General features: G+C 43.4%; 1 protein-coding gene across 1 annotated transcript in view; it reads right to left on the bottom strand.

Annotated features, from left to right (window-relative positions):
• Positions 1 to 17291, bottom strand: part of SLC7A10 (solute carrier family 7 member 10) — a 44772-nt gene extending 27481 nt beyond the window's left edge. The window contains 2 exon segments of the mRNA XM_072872478.1: positions 17152 to 17248; positions 17250 to 17291. Of these exon segments, the coding sequence (XP_072728579.1) occupies positions 17152 to 17248; positions 17250 to 17291 (139 nt within the window).
• Positions 17292 to 18542: the final 1251 nt, after the last annotated feature.

The following is an 18542-nucleotide window of genomic DNA, read 5'->3' on the forward strand; positions in this document are numbered from 1 at the left end:
AAGATATTTGCCTTCTGAGCACTAAAATGCAGGTGTAGTCCATGAGGACCTGAAGAACCAGGTTTTTCTAGCGGTGAAGGCATGGTTAGAACAGAGACCTGAGTAAAGGGAAGTCAGTATTTCAGGCCCAGCTTCACTAATGTAACTCATGCGGTCTTACAGAGGGTGCGATAGTCTGCTGTAGTCCTAGGGTTAGATTTTGCCATTGCATAAGATACTATGGAGACTTGTTAATCATTTTAACATTTGTATATTTAAATGTAGTATCTCTATTTTAAAATGAGCCGCAGCATCCTCACAGGGATGCTTGCAATTTATCGTGTTGCCTTTTACCGACTAGAATATTTAATCAGCCAGGCTCAGTTTCCTGCAAAACTGTTTCACTGAAGAAAAGCAAGCAAACAAAAATCCTTTAACGAGTGTAAAACCGCAAAGAAACCGACGCTCGCGTTTTCCACCCCTCCCCTTTTCTCCGGAAACCAAGGCGCAGGGCTGCGGGGGACAGGAAGGGGCGGCCCCCGCCCCGCCCCGCCCCGCCCCGCCCCGCCCCGCCCGCCCCGCCCCGCCCCGCCCCGCCCCGCCCTGCCCCGCCCCGCCCCGCCCCGCCCCGCCCCGCCCCGCCCCGCCCCGCGGTCAGCCGCCGCCCGCCAGCCGCCCCTGCCCTCTGCGGGCCGCGCCGGGTATCGCCCCGGGCTCCGCACCGACACAGCCCGGGCCGGTCCCCGCCGCTAGACGGAGCTCGCAAATGGCAGGAAAAAGGCGGAATCAAGCAGTGCCATCAGTTGGGAAACATGAGGGACTGGAAAGCGTCTTTCATCTGGATAGCTCGGGGAGCTGCAGCGGGGATGGAATATCATCCTTAACCTGCACTTCAGGGAATCTCATCGTGTCTGGCACGTTTTTGGTTTGCTGTTTTCCCCAGTGTTACTTCAAACAACCTGTTTGCAAGATGACTGCGTGCCTCTCCCTTCAGAGAGAAGAACCTCTGTTTTCTTGTCTTTGCCACTTTAAAAAACATAAGACTGATTAAATTGCAAAGAGAACTGATGAGCAGAGACAGCAAGTGGATACTGCTTGTACGTGAAGCCTGCACTGTGGTGATTCTGGGGGAGTGTGAGGCAGCTCTGTTGCAATTAGATGAAAAATTCACGATTTAGAGAAGAGAAATCAAACTTGTGAGAGCTGCTAACCTCAGTCTTCCCGGGACTTTTAATATATCTGGGGCCATTTGAAAAGTTCTTTAAAAGTAGTAAGCTGCACATTTGGCTTTGGCTTAAGGTGTATAAGCTGTTCAATAACAACTAATAGTTTGGAATTACTTTCCACCAGCAGTGGAAAGCAGCCTTGGAGAAAAGCACTACTTGCAAAAGCTGCAAGGTGCGTTTATGGGACTGCAGGACTTTGCTGTTCAGCTGAAGCCTGCTGCTTACCACATGAGGCTGACCATGCTCAGACTGCTAGTAGCCCAACCTCTGCCAAGGTACCCAGCAGCTTACAAACAGAAAGATGTGGCAGTTTAAAACTACTGCCTTCCTGACAGGGTTTAGCTGTTTTATCTCCTCTTTGTAAAATTAGTGATAATTTGTCAATTGCTTTTCTTCTACGGAAGGCGGCTAACCAAGAGAAACTTCATCAAGAAAGCTTTTAAGCCTCTGTTTTGATAACATGATCGTCACAAAATAATCTGCTGCTTGAATAACATTCAAAGATTACATTGGCAGTAGGAAGGCACATCTTTACTGTAAATGACCTCACTGCAAAAGATGTGATGTGCGATATTATCACTATAGTACTTAAGAGTCAAAGGCAAATGCTCCCTTAACTGAAAACAGCACTGGAAGCTCTGATCCCATTCTCTGGCTTGCAAGCATCATGCTCCTCTGAGTACGCATGTGGGCGTACGCTAGGTATGATAGATTAATTTACAAATCTGCATGTTCAAAATTGCAGGGCCCAGTTTAGCAACTGGAAGGAGATATGGTTGTTCCCATCACTCCCCTCTCCCCCCGCCGCGTGATGCCTCCCTGCACTGGAGACCAAACATTAGATGACGTGCAGAGGACAGACCTGCACTAAGGTAGATAAATGGTAAGGAGATGCCGGGGATCAGGCCTCTTAAGAGCATGTGAAATAATAAAGGAGAAGACAGATGTCTGCTAGTGCACGGTTTTATTCTGTTTTATTTGAGTAACGCTGCTGCAATGTGTTTATATCAAAGGAGAAGTTAAAACCTGTATGATAGGATTTTTGTTGTTGTTCTAAATTGGGAACTCCTTTTATTCTGCTAATCCTTTCAGCGGCTGCAGGCTCTGTCTGCTCTTTTCAGGCACACAGTCCACTGCTTTATTTCCTGCTCCTCTGTTCTGACTCTTGTACTTGGTCTGATTTCTCCACTTCCTTAACTTCTGACTTGTTCTCCTCTTCTCTTGCCAGTGTTGGGATATGTGGGCTGCATTTCATTACCACAGAGAGCAAACCTCAGCCTCCTGTGCCCTTCTCTACGCGCTGCAACGATAAGCAGAAATATTGGCAAAAGCCTTCTCCTAGGGACTAGGTGGTATTTTCCTTGGGATATTCTCGAAGGAGTAACACTGAGTGAGTTCCAGCACGCTGCCGCACTGAAAGCAGCCTATGCAGTAGTAGGGCTGTGTGTCCGGGTGGGGATTACTACCAGCCACCTTTGCTGAGCTTTATATTGCACCTTCCTTTCCTGCCTTCTTCCCTGGCACCAGGGTCCTTGAGCAGGGTTTATGGCAGGGCAGTACTGCCAGGTGAAGATGAGGGGCCCCAACAGAGAGCAGCAGAGCAGTCCTTTTTGGTGGGTCCCGCTGCATCGCCACTGGCAGCAGCGCAGGGTGCTGTGGGGAACAGGGGCCAAACTACCCCCTGGACTGTGGGGCTTCAGCACCTAAAGGAGCTGCTGTGACCCTTGAAGCCAAGCACTCCTGTGGTGTTAGAGAAGGCTTCAACCCTTCCACTAGTTTCCAAAGAGAAACTGGATGCTAAACCTACATTGAGGCTGTAAGAGGGATGTAGATGAAACCCCTCTAATGTTCCTAAAATCCCTGGGTTGCCCTGGTAAGAAAGTGCAGCACTGCACACTCCTCTCTATAAATAGTGTAGCTTTATGCTGTATTAGCCCTTGTTATCCATCCGACATCTGTTTTCTGTGCTCTCTGGATCTCTATATCCTCCTGACTTGGAGTTTTACCTGCAAACAGCAGAAACGTCATTAAATCCCCCAATGTAGAAATGAGCAGTTCCTAATGCCCTGCCCTGCATGCATGCTGGAGGAGGTGGGGGTCTTCTCTAGGACACCGTGTGACTGACTACTACCAGATAAATCCTGATTTTAAGGAAAGCAACTGATAGTGGAGCAAGGTCCCCCCATAGTGGCTTAAGAAGCAGATGCCAGCCCATGCAGCTGATTTAATGTTTGTCCCTTAGCTGAGAAATCCCACAAGTAACAGCTGCACTCTGGGATGGCTCTCACAGTGCCCTCTGCACCTGCAATGTTTTTCAGTATTTATCAAGAAGAAAAGCAATTACAAAATGCTGCTCTAAAGCTTCCCAACTTAGCTTTAATAACAGCCAAAGAGTTCAGCTGTGTTTGGGGAGTGCTGTGGGTCAGACAGGGACAGTATGACAGATACAGCTTTTTGCCAGCCCAGAGTCTTCAGCCCTACTCATGCCAATGGCAGGGACCCTCAGCCCATTTTTTAAGCATAATTTGTTTCACAGAAAATGCTGTGGGTTGTTGTCTTTTTTTTTTTTTCTTCTCCCCCTAGCTCTATTCTTCTTGCTCATTGTGACTGAGCATGGTAAACAGATTACTCAGACAATCTGGAAAATTTATCAGCAACTGCTGCCCAGTGGGAAAGCCTCTTCCTGTCCATTCCTGAAAGCTGTGAGTCCTCATGGAAGTATCATCATTTGCCTTATTAGAAAGATGCAACAAAATGGCTGTATGAAATTTCAAAAGTCACACAGTACTCTAATACAAGTTCACAGAAGGATCTTTTTTGTTAGATGAGTGTAGGCTCTAGTGGAAGAAACCAGCCTGGAAGCTGGCACCGTCTCCCTGACCCCCACCCTGCTCCCCAGCCGCTGCAGCACCTCCCTGCTTACCTCGCACAGGATTGCTCTGCAGCTTTTTGCTGGGAAAAATGTTCCTCCTTTAATATGCATACGTTCAGCAAAGTGAATGCTGCGAATTCAAATTTTATCTCTGCATGCATTGGGGCCCTTTCAACCCTCAGCTATGGCTTCCAAGAACCCACATGTGAGCTGTGTTTGCCCCAGGGTTCCACAGCAGCAAAAGGACACAGGGGGACTCGCGGGGCAGCATTAGGAATGACCAGGTCTGGAGAAAAGACACAGCTTGAACTGATTTGCCGAACTGTAAATAAGGCAAAACTTAATTCCCACTCTTGCCCCTGGTTTTCTCTCAAATTATCGGGTTTTATGCATCCTGCTCTGACCCCACAAAGATGAGCCCTGCAAAAGTATGCTCAGACTCAGGCCAGTTGGTCAAGTTTTTTGACCATGCTTATGTAGCTTCTGCAAACCTGTGACAACATTATAACCTGGGATCCATTAAGAATAGCATCTCTAAACTAGACCTCACTTGATCCTCAATCTCTGAAGGGGTATCACGAGAATTTAAGCATGTTAAACTTTAAGGTAAAGCTGTCTTCAATATTGCCCTGAACAGTAAAGGAGTTAAATACTGACAGCACCTTCCTGAATTGAAATTCCAGGCAATATATATTTAAAACAAAGCAATATGAAAATAGCAGTAACAAGCCATCCAAACACACCAACTGTTGTGTTATAGCTCAGGTTACATTATTGGGAAGAAAGATTGATTAAGAATCTCCTATAAGCTCTACTGCCACTGCCTGGGATCTTACACAAACCTTATTTTGGATGCAGATGTAAACAAGACATGAGCTCTTTAACAAAGCTTGCTGCTCTTGCAGGTTTCACAGCTCCTTGATCGGAAATCATTCAGGCTCTCAAGTTTACATTCTTCTGGTTGTAAATCTGTGTTAGCAAATTCTGGTGTAGTTAGTTTTACCTCTGTCAGCATGGTGTCGTTACATCTCTACATGGCTTTGTCTCTGTTTTAGCAAAGAATACAAAGATATGCTTATGTTTCACCATGGTCAATGAACTGAGGTGGAATTTAAAAGCAAAAAAGGGTATTTATTTTTCCTGGGGTGTGCACAAGTATTGCACAATGATATTTGATTTAAAGCTCACACCTAATTTTAAGTGCACTTTAATAACTATCTAACCTGAGTTTAAATGAGATTTACAAATACTTATCAGATTAGTGTACACTTCTACAGGAATCACTTACAATGCCACGTTGCCATCCTCATGTATTTAGAAATTGGTGCTGACTTGAATCTTGACTTTATTTATTTTTAAATCTTTTATTTATTTTTAAAGAATACATTTAGATTATTTTACCAACAAGAACTAGAAACTTCTTTATTTCCAAAAGAAATGTCAGCTTTTCTTGAAGCTGTTAAATATCTATGATCTGGGAAAGACCTGTTGTAATATGATCTCAAGAGTTAGCAATATTACTATGTAACTTTCTTTTGTGCATATGAATCTTGTATTAGCAAATACCACAACTATCTGTTGAAATTAATTATCTTCAGAATTAGTAGACTTCATGTTGCTCACTGATGTCTTTATGTATTAAGTTTGTCTAAGCAGTTGACCAGCTGTATAAAAAACTCATCCAAAAAATGTCACTCCTTCCTTCCGGATGGAAAAACCTGTTTACAGAATGTTTTGAGTACACAGAAATATGGAATTAAATTACCTAATCCTGCAAAACACAGATTAACACAGACCTGAACACCCCTGCCATTGCAACACATAGGACCCTGGTTATGATACACTTTCTGTTCTAGTTCTGCCACGGATCAGAGATGTTTGACTTGTTTTAGGTAAATAGGAAAGAAGAAAAACAAGACAATAGACCTCTGCTTGAAATAGGCTCTTTATAAATGTCACTTCACAGAATTTTTGTCATTGGTTTGGGGTTTTTTCAGTTCTGGTGCTTTTGAGCAGCTAAATATCAGCTGAGAAGTCCTTGAACTATCTCAGAAGGCCACAAAGGGAAACGTAGGGATTTCAATAGATGGTATTTTCAGAGACCTGTCTTTAGGGAGGTCCTGCAAGTTGGTGGCTGAAAGTGACTTTGCTCCTCTTGGCCTTTGCGTTCTGCTTTCCCTGTCTCTGAAATCAAGTTGACGATCCTTACCCGCTGCAAAGGACAGCCAGGCTGCCTGAGCAGCTCCTGTGCCCTGACCATGTTTGGTCAATGACAAGTGTTTTTATTATTAGATTTGAGGTAAAAGGAGTGTGCAAGACTGGCCCCCTATAACTTTAATTAAGGAGAACAGATTACACTTGTCCCCATCGCTCTCCACTGTGCTGTGCAACCTGAACACAGTATGGCCCATTCACACCCAACTTCCCTCCGGTATGACTGCCAGCCTCACTCTGTTATGTGGGTAATAACAGACTAATATGCTTTGTACCTAGGTGCTTTAATTTAATTTAGGGCCTGATCCTATGAGGCAGTGAAGTCCTCGGCTCTTGTTGACTTCAGTAGGATTTTAGGGACTTGGGACCTGTTAAGAAAAGGGTCTTTAATCTTCCGTTGGAAGCCTGAATGCGCAAAGGGGAGCTATTCCTTCTGTACGCACTCGTAATACGTACAGGATTTGGGTACCTTTTGTAATAGTCTGCTTAAATCTTAATGCGTTGCTAGGGAACTGGCCGTGTCCACAACCAACAAACATGTAGACGTTGTGTCCTACTGGTCTCTGGCAGAGTTTACCGTAAGAAATGGCTTTATTGCAACAAGATCTACTAGCAGTAGTACAAAAAAGTAGTTCGTCAGCTTTTTTTTGATTACAAATATTTTAATTCTATTATACAAATAGAAATCCCTTCCAAGCCGAAGGCTAGGCATGTGAGGACACAACCCAGAATCAAATACTTCTTTCCCTTATTCTTTAAAATATTGATTCAGCATTTTTTAATATACTTCAGTTTCAGTTCAGTGTTTGGAAGCTTAACAAGGTTGGATACTTTCTGTTCTCTTGTACTAACTAATGCTATTACTATTTTCAAGACACTTATAAAAAGAGTTGATTATTTATGTTTCCAAAGTGTATGGCTTTTCAAGTTTTCAGACTGCATTTAAGAGCATCAGAAATGATGAGACTTTTGTGTTTATGGAGTCCTAGAATGCCGTTTCTGAAATGGTTTCATCTCCCTTTCATGGACATCAGAACTGTCTGCATTGTTTGATAAACCTTGTTGATAAAACAAGGCTTGAAATCCCAGCTACCAAAGAAATAAGTCTGCTATCAAAACAGGACAAAATCTGAGCAGAGAAAAAAAAAAGTCATGGGGAAATGGAAATTAAATATAGTCTGAGATGATCTCCCTAAAAACAAGCAAGCAAACTCTGTTCTATTAAGCTCTCAGGAGAGCTGCTAAAGAATTTTGAAATAATCTGAGAAGGAACTCAATCCCTTGTTTTCATTCTTCTCAGTCCATTCCTTGCAACTCCCTAAGAAAAACTGATCCCTTGGGTGTTTTGTACAAAAGGATGAATTTTTACGATATAAGCACACAGCTTAAAGCTGTAAGTCCTCATATTCCTTGGCAGTCATTATCTTCAGGTTTATGGAGAAGCACCTATTGATCCTTTCCAAGGCATGGGTTGGCAGGGAGGCAAGGAACACTTTTCTGGATTCATCAACCTTCCTTGTGGGGCCCGAGCAGGAGCAATCTCACAGCGCAATATGGGACTATTAAAACCCCATCATATATGACATGTGCTAATAGTTTTTTCTCCTTGTCTCACTGTGGTTGCACAACGTAACAGCAAAAAGATGGAAGATACTTAGGAACTACAAGAGACTAGCCGACTAATGATGCTTTTTCTTGTCAGACCTGTAGCTTATTACGTCATGCACGTGTATTCAAGTGGAATGACCTTTTTGCAAAACTGCCTGAATTATAGACAAGGCATTTCAGTATTCAGAGCTCAACTTCTGTTCTCCACTGTCTGAATGCACCTCTATACTTCAAGAGAGCAACTTCTTCTAGCCTGACTCCTCATCCCTGTGTGATTATCTGACCCAGAGTTAATATAGCATAATTAACATGGCTGTGAGTTGTCCAGTGTCACAGGTGAACTAGAGGTTTTGTGATGGGCAGCCTTGTGACATTCATTGTCATAGACCATATAATATTGTGGATTTTAGTTCTCTGACCCTGTGTATTCAATAGAATGAGATTCTTCCTTGATTTTTCGTGGCTTTTGTGACTCTAAATAAGGTCCTTATATTGTTCAAACATAATTTTTGTGGAATATTATATTAAGATGTTTGGCCTGATCTAGATTATGTGGCTCCATGTAACTGATGAAAGAGCTATTGTTTTTCACAGCAGAAAAACTGCCACTCATCCAGATCACTGACCTATTTCGTGGAGTCAGAAGTAACCTTTCTGAAGTCTTACTGATTTTTAATGCTATGTTTGATCTTGAATCCCCATGTTTGAAGTGTGATTACAACAGTATTTAAAGATCAGATGAAAAATTTCAACTTAATTTTCAGATGCAGGAAGATTTTATTTTTCTGTAAGTTTTGGTACTATTCTAAAGAAAGTGTTAAATGAATTGGAGCAATTCAGCCGTGGGGCTTATTCCATTACTCAATGATACAGAAATTTCTCAGGCTTAAACATCACCAGTATATTCCTCTCCACCTTTCTTTCCCTGAGATCCAGTGGAATTTGTCTCTATTGTCTGAAAGAGATGATGAACCAGGTCCAGGAGCAAGAATTTAATCCACTCACCCTAACAGCAGATTGGGCCATTCATTACCCTGAAATCAGAAAAACAGAATCTACAAGTTCCTGAAGATGGGAATAATTTGTAGACAACCACTCCTCTAATCTTGCTTTTCAGCCCTGACTTGCAGAGGCCAGTGCCAGAAGAACACATCAGGATAATAAACTAATACTGCATAAAGAGATTTTGTGGAGGCTGTCATGTGAAGAAATGTATTTACCATTATATATGGCTTTCATCTGCAGGAGAACAGCGCTTGCATATTCTCTATGCTTTCTCACTATACAGAGAGGGAGACAGGCATTTAAAAAGGAATTAGGATGCTGAGATGCTCAGTCCATGCTGGCTCCCTGCTCTTTGCTGTGGAATATCTGCTACAGAACTCTTTGGGAGACTTCTGGGTTTTTCAGGACCAGCAGAAAAAACAACACTGTTAGGATGTTTTATATTTGGGGCACTTTGGTACTGACAAATGCCTTCTCATTTTATCATGCTGCAATCAAGATGACAAAAAAGTGTGGCAGCTAGTAGAAACTCCCCCTGCAGCCCAACAAAAAACGGGGTCTTGAAAGGAAAAGTTTGGCACACAAAAAGCTCCAAACACAAAAAAGCTAAACCTCTACCAAACCATTTCTGCTTGTTGTGAGCCTGCCAAAGCAGAACAGACTTTCTGAACAGAAAAGGCTACATTATGCTAGAAGGAAATGAGCTGCAAGGCACAGGAAAAGGGAACACGAGTGGAGATTTATGGCACTGCTGAAAGCAGGCACTGTACTGCCAGATCAGGAGTAAGACACTACCAAAGGATGCTACCTTTGTTTTTTCATCTATCAAGGAAGAAGGAGAGCTTCTGTTGCAGGGTATCTAAACTACTGACATCCATTGCAGAAAGCCCATCGCTTCGCCTTCTGATCAGAGTCATTGCGTTCCAGTCAGAATTCTCTACTTTTTTAGAAGGTAAGAAGGAAAAAAAATCAACTGGCAAAACCCACCCAAACCAAAACCACCCAAACCAAAACCACCATCAATGAATACCTGACAGTTAATAACCTGGAAAGAGAATTGTGTTACAAATGTTGTAAGTTTTGCTCAAGTACCACTGACTTTATAAAGTACAAATTGAGGTTTTTTGCAAAAAATCTTCATTATGCCCTACTGCTGTTCCTGAAGATCATATGGGAAGGATTTGTTCATATTGATGTTTTTTACTTTGTTTTTTTCCTGCTGTTTTGGCTCTTGCTCTTACATGAGGGACTTCACATGCTGAATACTCCTGGATACAGACTGCAGCAGAAAGGCACATCTGTGGACAAACAAAACTGTCTTCTATGCCCGGAAAGACTCAATTAAGAAAAATATAAAGTTAAGGCTTTTTTCTCCCCTCCCCCCCCGCCCCTGGCCAGGAAAAAGGACCTCTAATTAGAGCTCCTTTTTGCCTCCCTCTGTAAATTCAGTCTCAGAGGTAAGCTGCTAGCCCAGAGAAGCTGCAGGATCTCCCTGGATTTTTACCAAGCTAATTTGAACTTTGCCATGGTTTTTACTTGCAAGTGAAACTGCAGCTTGTTTTCAGCTCCCTGAACTCAGGTGAAAGGCTACCCTAAACGATCCTGATGGATAACTGTCTGTTGGCACAGCCTCAAAGAACACAAGAACACGGTATCACCCCTAAAATGTATCACACCATAAACGTAACTTGCACAACGCATTTTGGATGGGCATCCCCAGGTTTGTTTCTTTCAAAATGTAGGGTCTGATCTGTCTCAGTAGTATGTGCCTCTCTTTCATACTGGGTATCATACCAAATTACGGACACCTATCAGCTTTTATGTACATATGGAACCTGGACATGTAATTTTCAGTAGTTATGAATCTGAGCCTAAGCCTCTGGACTGCGTGGAAAAAAATCTTCACAAGTGCCTCAAAAGTGTCTTTGTGGTTTCTCGCTACTAAGGAAGATGTGCCATTTATCTGGAACAAAAATTTACTCCTGTCTTTATTTAACCATAATTTGTATTTATAAGAGGACAAGATGTTGAATTACATTTCTCTACAGTCCAGCGATAAATCCTGAATTATTGTCCTGAAAAAAAATCAGTCATCTATGTGTAAATACTTTGTGTGCTATGTCAGTAAGTGCTATGTTGAACTGAATGCTCAAAATACTAGTTAGCAAGGTGTGTAACAGAGATAAGACACTTCCTTTTTAGAAACACTTTTTTCTGAGAGAGAGAACCACTGAAGAAATCTGTATTACTCTCACAAGTCAGCGAACAAAACTGTGTCCTGAAACTTCAGCTAGCTATAAAAGTGAAATGCTCTCACGCAGATTCAGAGAGGGAGAAGACTCTTGTGCAACACCACCATTTTCTGTGACCCTGGGTAGGATCACAGAAATTGGAAGAGATCACCTAGAGATGTGGGTGTTTTTCTTCTGTCTTTCTCATACATGGCTCCTTCTGCTGCAGTCCTGTTACTTGGGTACTACTCTAGTGAAGTCCATCAGGGCTGTCTAGGAACGATCTCCTTATGATCTGATATGTTACTTGATAAAGAGATAGATCTTACGGGTGCCAGTTGATTCAATGACCAATAACCAGTCTCCTTAAGCAACGGTGGCGTATGAAACATGATCAGAGAGGATTCACCAAGTAGCTGGCATTAATACCTATCCATTTCCACTTAAGTTACTGTTTTTTTAAATGAAAAATATGAGTATGAAAGCTATTTCCAGTTCCGTGTGTTCTCCTTCCCCAGTGTTAAGCTAGCAGCTTGCTGAATCCTGTAGTAGATTTCTGTCTATAAAGACCGTCTGCGGGATTTAGGGCACTTTAGAAGGGCAAGAAACACAGTGTCAAGGAAGGCTGGTATAGTTTTCTGTTAATGGCAAGCAGCAAAAATCACATCCAGTGCAATTATACCTCTGAACTTGGTGATATCTCGGAGCGCTGCCCTTGGAAGTGATATTTATGTAAATAAAAACTTCCCTGTAGATGCATACGCAATTGTTAGTAAATAAGTACAATGCCAGGCAGGTATAATGACAACCAAGGAAATTTATTTGGTTATTCCCTTGATTGGATTATCATGATGTAGACAGTAATTTGCACCACATATTAGGACAATCCTGACATAAGGAAGCATCTCCAACGTAAGGGGGCTTTTCAGCTTGCATGCATTCTGCTGAGACCATCCATAAGGTGGCTGACTGACATCAGCTATGGAAGAAAGTGAGTGTGTGCTGTTTTCTGGGTGATATGAACAGACACATTTCAGAAAGCTACTTCCAGAAGTAGCAATAACTGAACATATTGCTCACTGGCCATCTGATAACAGTTTTGATACTATAATTGGACTTGAGTCGGGAACTTGTTTACAGGGGATCTTACACCAAGTTTGTATGTGAGTAGAATAAGCACTGCAAGCATTTTTTAAGCAACCCAAAGTCAGCTGACATAGATAACTTGACCGCCTGTGCTCAGCAAAATAAGGAGATGTATTTAGTTTTAGCTGACATTTTATTGTGGCTTAATTTGTAGGTCTCCTAATGGGTCTTCTGTAGCCTCACATAAAATCATTCACGTGTATAGAACAGACTTCATAACGTGAGTGCAACCCTATGGCTACTTTCATGCAGTTTTACAAGCTGCATAAACAAATGTTTTAAGAGATGTTTAACTGTTTGTTTTATGTAAAACTACTTGATCTGTATAAAAAATGCCAGTCAAACATCTCTTGTTAAATGTCTTATACATGCAATTTGTGTATACAGCTGCATGTACATTTCTAATGTAAGGATGGTGAATTTTATTATTCAGACCAAAAGTATCAGGCTGGTAATGGCCTTTAATCAGACTGCTGTTTCTAATTCTTCTACTTTTCTAAAGAACAGTGGAATGTGGCAGAAACTACATAGAGCTTCTAACTCAGTTTTTCGTCTACATAGGCAAAACTCTCATTGAAGGCACTGAATAAGAATTTCTCTGTACAGCTAATATGCCTGTGCTTATAGAAAAGATATATGTGCAATAATCTTAATTACACATATAGCTCTACAAATAAGATATAAAGCCAGCTATGTAGAAAGTGCATAAAATAACTGTTGAATCAAATATGCCATAGATTTCTGCATCTGCTAAATAAATACTAATTGGGTTTTCAAGCAATTAGATAGTATCTGTAAGTTATTATTTAGTAGATAATAAAGCACATGTTACTACTTTTTAAGCTGTATCACTTCATCTGAGTATTGGAAAGCTTAATTTGCAGTGTAATTGAGTACATTAGAAGATTATTAATAGCTGGAGCCCGTGAGAGATTTGTTTTCACTGTACGTAACCATGTTTAACACAGAGCGGTTTGGGTGCTCCTACAGCGAGTCTCAGGCACTTTCCAAAATTCTGTGGCAGAGATGAATTGCCAGAAAGATTTGTTACTAATACTAAACACTGTGTTCAGCTTTACAGTCATTAAGTATCAGTCTCTTTTTAGCATTAAAACAAAAAGGTTTTCTATTTAGCACCTGCATTTACATTAGGATGCCCCAAAGAGATGTTTTCTGCCTCAACATGAAACAACCTTTGGAAACAGCCTTCTTCTCTAAGTAGGCTTGTTTGTATGCAAAAAATAAAGAAATAAATAATGAAGGATAGCCTTATATGTTGTGAGAAAGCTAGACTGCTGGGAGAAATCAGGAGACCATCCTATGGGGTGGATATAAGACAGGCATATTATATTCCTGATTTGATGTACTTTGTTCTGCAATTTTTTCTGAATATTTTCTGTTAGGTGAACTGGTATTTCTTAGGGCAAAGCCTTTCAAACCTCTATAAAGAGAGGATAAAAATTTGAAAGGATGTTTTGTGAGTGTCTTCAGATGGCATAGCAATTCATTATATTGACAAATATCTCAGTTGTAAAAGTAGTAAGCAAATTGTCCTATAATTCAAACCATGGAAAGAAGACAGAAGAGGAACACCTGCTTTACAGGGAATTAGCACAGGTTATGGGAGCTGCAGGGCAGCTGGCAGGATGGCAGGATGAGGGCTGCCTCTGCCCTCCCGTAACAGAGTCGCTGTTCCCCAAACCAGTATGTGCCCCATGTTCACAGGGCAGACTAAGCATCTTCATAGCAATAACAGCCAGAAGCCTGTAATGTTTAAGCTGGATGAAGCAATGTACCTGCATCTAGAGGTAATTTTTATTTCCTCAGATGCAACTATGAAATTTCACAGAGTCCTTATGGACTATGAAATATTGAGAGACCCTGACATTATTGGGGAATACTCTCAAATATACCAGATAGTGGTGTTCATACCTCCAAGCCTTCTCTTTCACCTCATTTCATTATGCTAGGGAGCACAAAGAAGACAATCTGATTTTTTTTCTTCCAACTACAAATCATGTAATGCTTTATTTTAAACAAGCACAACCAGTGTATAGAAGGCAACCACGAGCTTATTAATCACATATTTATAGGCTCATATTTACAGTATTTTCCAAATACTCCCTCGTGTTTCCTCTTCCTGTAACTAATTACTAGAAGATTACCATTCTCTATATCCATCCTGCAGCTGATTAGAATTGTAGAGCAGTCACCTAAAACAGAGCATTTGCTGTAATGCTGGCAGATCACAGCATCAAAGATTAATTTGATAATGCAAAAATATCCTCTTACATTTTCTGTATCTGCAGCACTTTTATACACTATTTGCATACAAGAACATTTAAAGAAACATACAGAGCATAATCTTCTTTTAGCTCCATGCAGAGCATGAGGAGATTTTTTTTTCAAGGGTAATTTCTTTTTTCTTGGTGTTCTCAAGATATATGATGTTGCCATGGGACATATCAGAGTCTGATGTCTAAAAGGGTTTCGCTCCCCCACCCAGAAATGGGAAATCCATGATCATGGCCAACATAAGAGTCCTGGTCTGTCATCAGTTCAAAAGGCTATGACATCGACTGCACCCATTTTTTCCCCACATTCAATCATTTGGAAAGAAGTCTTCCCCTTATGTTAAATTTTATCATACTGAAAATTTGTGAGCTAACAGGTTGCCTAATACCAATTCAGATCAAGCAGTTCAGTTTTTTGCTGAAAGAGTCTTAAATAACATTTCTCTTATTTAACTCAATAATGGCTTGCAAGCTGGTTTGGTATAATTTACAGTGTCCTCTTATTATAGGCTGTCGTGTTTTATGTAGTGATATCTACAAGCTATACTATACTCTTACTATATATCACTTTGTTACTGAATACTTCGTAATACATGATGTAACTTCACCCACCTGCACACAAACAAATCAAACCCAAAACCAGGATCCTAGGGTTGTTTTTCAAACTTCCTTTATCAAAATATAGGGGAATTTGCAGCAGAATTTTTAGGCTTTATTTGGCAATGCAGATAACCTTCTCTAATACCTAAACTGCTTGACAGTACTAGACTTTATCATAAATGTCAATATTTTTCCCTACTCAAATGTCTTTGATCAGATGAGAGGCTGTTTCACAAGATTTATTTTGTACAAGAGTTATACATATGTATTCTGCTTGCAACACGTTGCAAATGAGTCAGGTTGATGAAAGGTTGACTGGGTAGGGATCTGAGAGAGCAGGGTAGCAGTCTTGAGATACAATTATCTAATACCAGGACTAACAAATGACATAGATGCCATAAATTTTCCCTATGGCCAGCAGCAACTCAGGCGATACCTAACCCTGGAAGTGCCTTACTTACAGCACTGTGCCTCGCTGAATACCCACAAGTACCCCAGTCTTACGCAAGGTCATCTGTGCTCCACTGAGATCCAGAAACTAGATCTTCCCCCTTAAATATGCCAAAGGATTCAATGTAAAGGTATGTCTGTATACCCAGAACACATCTTCCCACAAACTGCAGTTATAGCCGCCCATTAGATTGTAGTATTTCACTATGGGAATGGAATGAAATATTTTCCTTTTATATAATAGTCTCGCCCACGATGCAAGAGATCCTGTTCAATGGCATTAAAATTTCTCTCTCAATTTTTTGCAAGACCCTATCCACCTGAATGGGGCATAAAGGGATACAGGGCTAACGGCATAAAATTGCAGTAGGATAGTACAATAACCTATAGAAAGTATGCAGTAAAGTCCTCTTCCTCAAGCTTGGGGACATCATTTGCGCAGACACAACGGGGTGTCCCAGCCAATTCTGCTACTGCACAGTGTATTCCCGCGGATGCGGCAGCTCCAGTCGTGCCCACTGCCATCTCCCCGTGCTGCCATGGACCTTGCCCCAACTGTCACTGCAAGTCTTTCCAACAGCTGATGATGAAGAAGGCAATGGCTGGGTCTTCCGATGGGGTTTTGGGGCTAACTGGGTTTGTTCAGGCTGCTTGTATTCAGCTAGGAAACTGCTCCTTCCCCAGGCTTGCCCCCACTTCTCTAGCCCAAACACCACAGTGACAGAGCATGCTGAGGGAAGGTGCTGAGCACAGCCTGCCCCGATTTATCAGTTTAGACTCTGCTACGGGAGAAGCAGGCTCAGCCCCCTGGCTGGCAGCTCTGAATCGCAAACCAGGAGGTTTGTCGGAATAGGCACCAACCGTCGGCGGCTCTGCCAGCCATGAGCAGGTGCGGGAAGCAGGAGAATGCATTGCTGACGATGGCATGTGCTGCCAACTCCCGCACAGCTATCGTGGGTCCCGCGATGTTCGGCGGCTTTCTGAAAGCCCAAGCTGCCACCTTCGTTTTGAAGAACCCCAATCTCAGATAAAAGAATCAACTTTTGTTTTAGCCTTAGAAATAACAGTCGCATAGGCCTTAACAGCTCAGAAGACCATGAAGAGAACGCTTTAGAAAACCTCACGATTTTGTGTTCAGCTGAACAGCTGGGATAGAGGGGGCTTTTACTCATGTTCTGTTGGCCCCTCAAGAAGGACCGTGCCTTATAAGCGATAACGAAACGCCGTCCCGTCCGCCGCTCTCTCCCTCCACCCAGCTCACCGCTGGCCGAGACGCGTCCCATGCAACATCGCCCGGTAACCTTCCTGGCACCAGTAACGGGCGGGGAGCTGGCGCGCCGGTGCACCTGCCCGCGGGTGCTGTGCCTCGCCGCACCGCCACTACTGCCGCGCCGGCCGGCCCCGAGCCCCCGCCCCAGCGCGGGGCTCAGCCCAGCGGGACGGGCTGCCGGCGCTGCCCGGGGGCGCGCAGCGGCGGGACGCGCTGCCCCGCGGGGGCACCGGGCGGCGGCGGCGCGGGCCCTTACCGATGATGATGGCACAGGCGCTGACCAGCCCGATCTCCTTCTTCAGCGCCACCCGCTCGGGGCCGCCGGGCGCGCCGCGCTGCTCCCCGCCGGCCATCGCTGCCCGCGCCGCTCTGCCCCGCTGCCGCCGCCGCGCGCATGCGCCGCCCCCGGCCCGGGGGGGTGGGAGGGGGTGTCCGAGCTGGGGGGCGCGCGGCGGCGGCGGGAAGGTGCCGGGGCTGTCGCCGCCTCTCTGAGGCGAGGCGCCTGCGAGGAGCGGGCGGAGGGTCCCCCGGCCCCCCTAAGGTCCTTTGCAGGGTGACGGTGCCCGAGAGGGCTGCGCGTCGCACGAGGTGCGTGTGCCGGGCGTGACAGCCACCTCTGAGAAACCTGCAAACGTGTCCCCCGAGGAGCGGGGCGAAACAACCGCAGTAACACCAAAGTTAGCACAGTTTGGTAAGTGCCAAGCGTCACACGACCGATTTGGTCATTTGGTTTGTCAGGCAGCAGGGTCTGCCCCAACGCCCAGCTAGCCTGTGTGCCCACAGCTCATTTTGGATGACTTTTATGACCAACCAACCTAACGCCGTGTAGGGCTCGCTTTCGCAGCGCTGTCTCCACGTGAATCTTCTCAGTGGTGGTCCACTTACTGTGGTGCTTTATTAGTTGTGGTAGTGCAATAATTTAAAGGAAAAAACGTTTTATTGCTTGTAATCAGTACTGACAGTGTGTGGCCAAGCAAGCATAGTTAAAATCAACAGGGCAATGCTCAGATACTGACTGTTTGGTTTCCACCTTTACTATTCTTGTTAGTTTCTTCTCTCCTGCCTCCCACTTTGTTTCAAACCTCTCTGAAAGGAGTTCAAAGCCCCCAGCCCGTGTGTGCACCAGCTCCCTTTGCACCTGTTGGTGCTGAGGGGTTTCCTCACCAGACCTCCCAGCTGCCCCAGGTGCCTTGCTGGGCAGGCAGCGGGCTGTCAATAAGCTGCAGCTGGAGTCATCTGTTGGCAAACTTAAGGAATTAATAAATATTTCCTTTCCTCATGCAGGGGGATGGGGCATAAATGTTGTGATACTTCATTGCAGCAAGAACATGGGAATACCGAGGTAAATGTAAGGAAATAATGTCATGTAGCAATTCACAAATCTTTTGCTCTGTGAACAAACTGTCTTCATAAGAGCATCAATGGATGATGTCTCCTCTCCTCTCAGATGAAATCGGAAAATGAAATCGTAGCTTGGGAACCTGGGCTCTTCCCTCAAGCTGTAACAGCCAGGGCTTTATTGATGGAAATCTCTTGTTTGTTCCTTGTTTATAAGTCAAGATGAACATGTTTCTGAGAGCAGTTCTGTATTCAGAGAGGATCCCCATGTGGGTGACCTATTCTGAAAGTCCATAGGTTAGAAAATTT

This window comes from Ciconia boyciana, chromosome 9, assembly GCF_034638445.1.
Source record: "Ciconia boyciana chromosome 9, ASM3463844v1, whole genome shotgun sequence".
In the NCBI taxonomy this organism is placed as follows: domain Eukaryota; kingdom Metazoa; phylum Chordata; class Aves; order Ciconiiformes; family Ciconiidae; genus Ciconia; species Ciconia boyciana.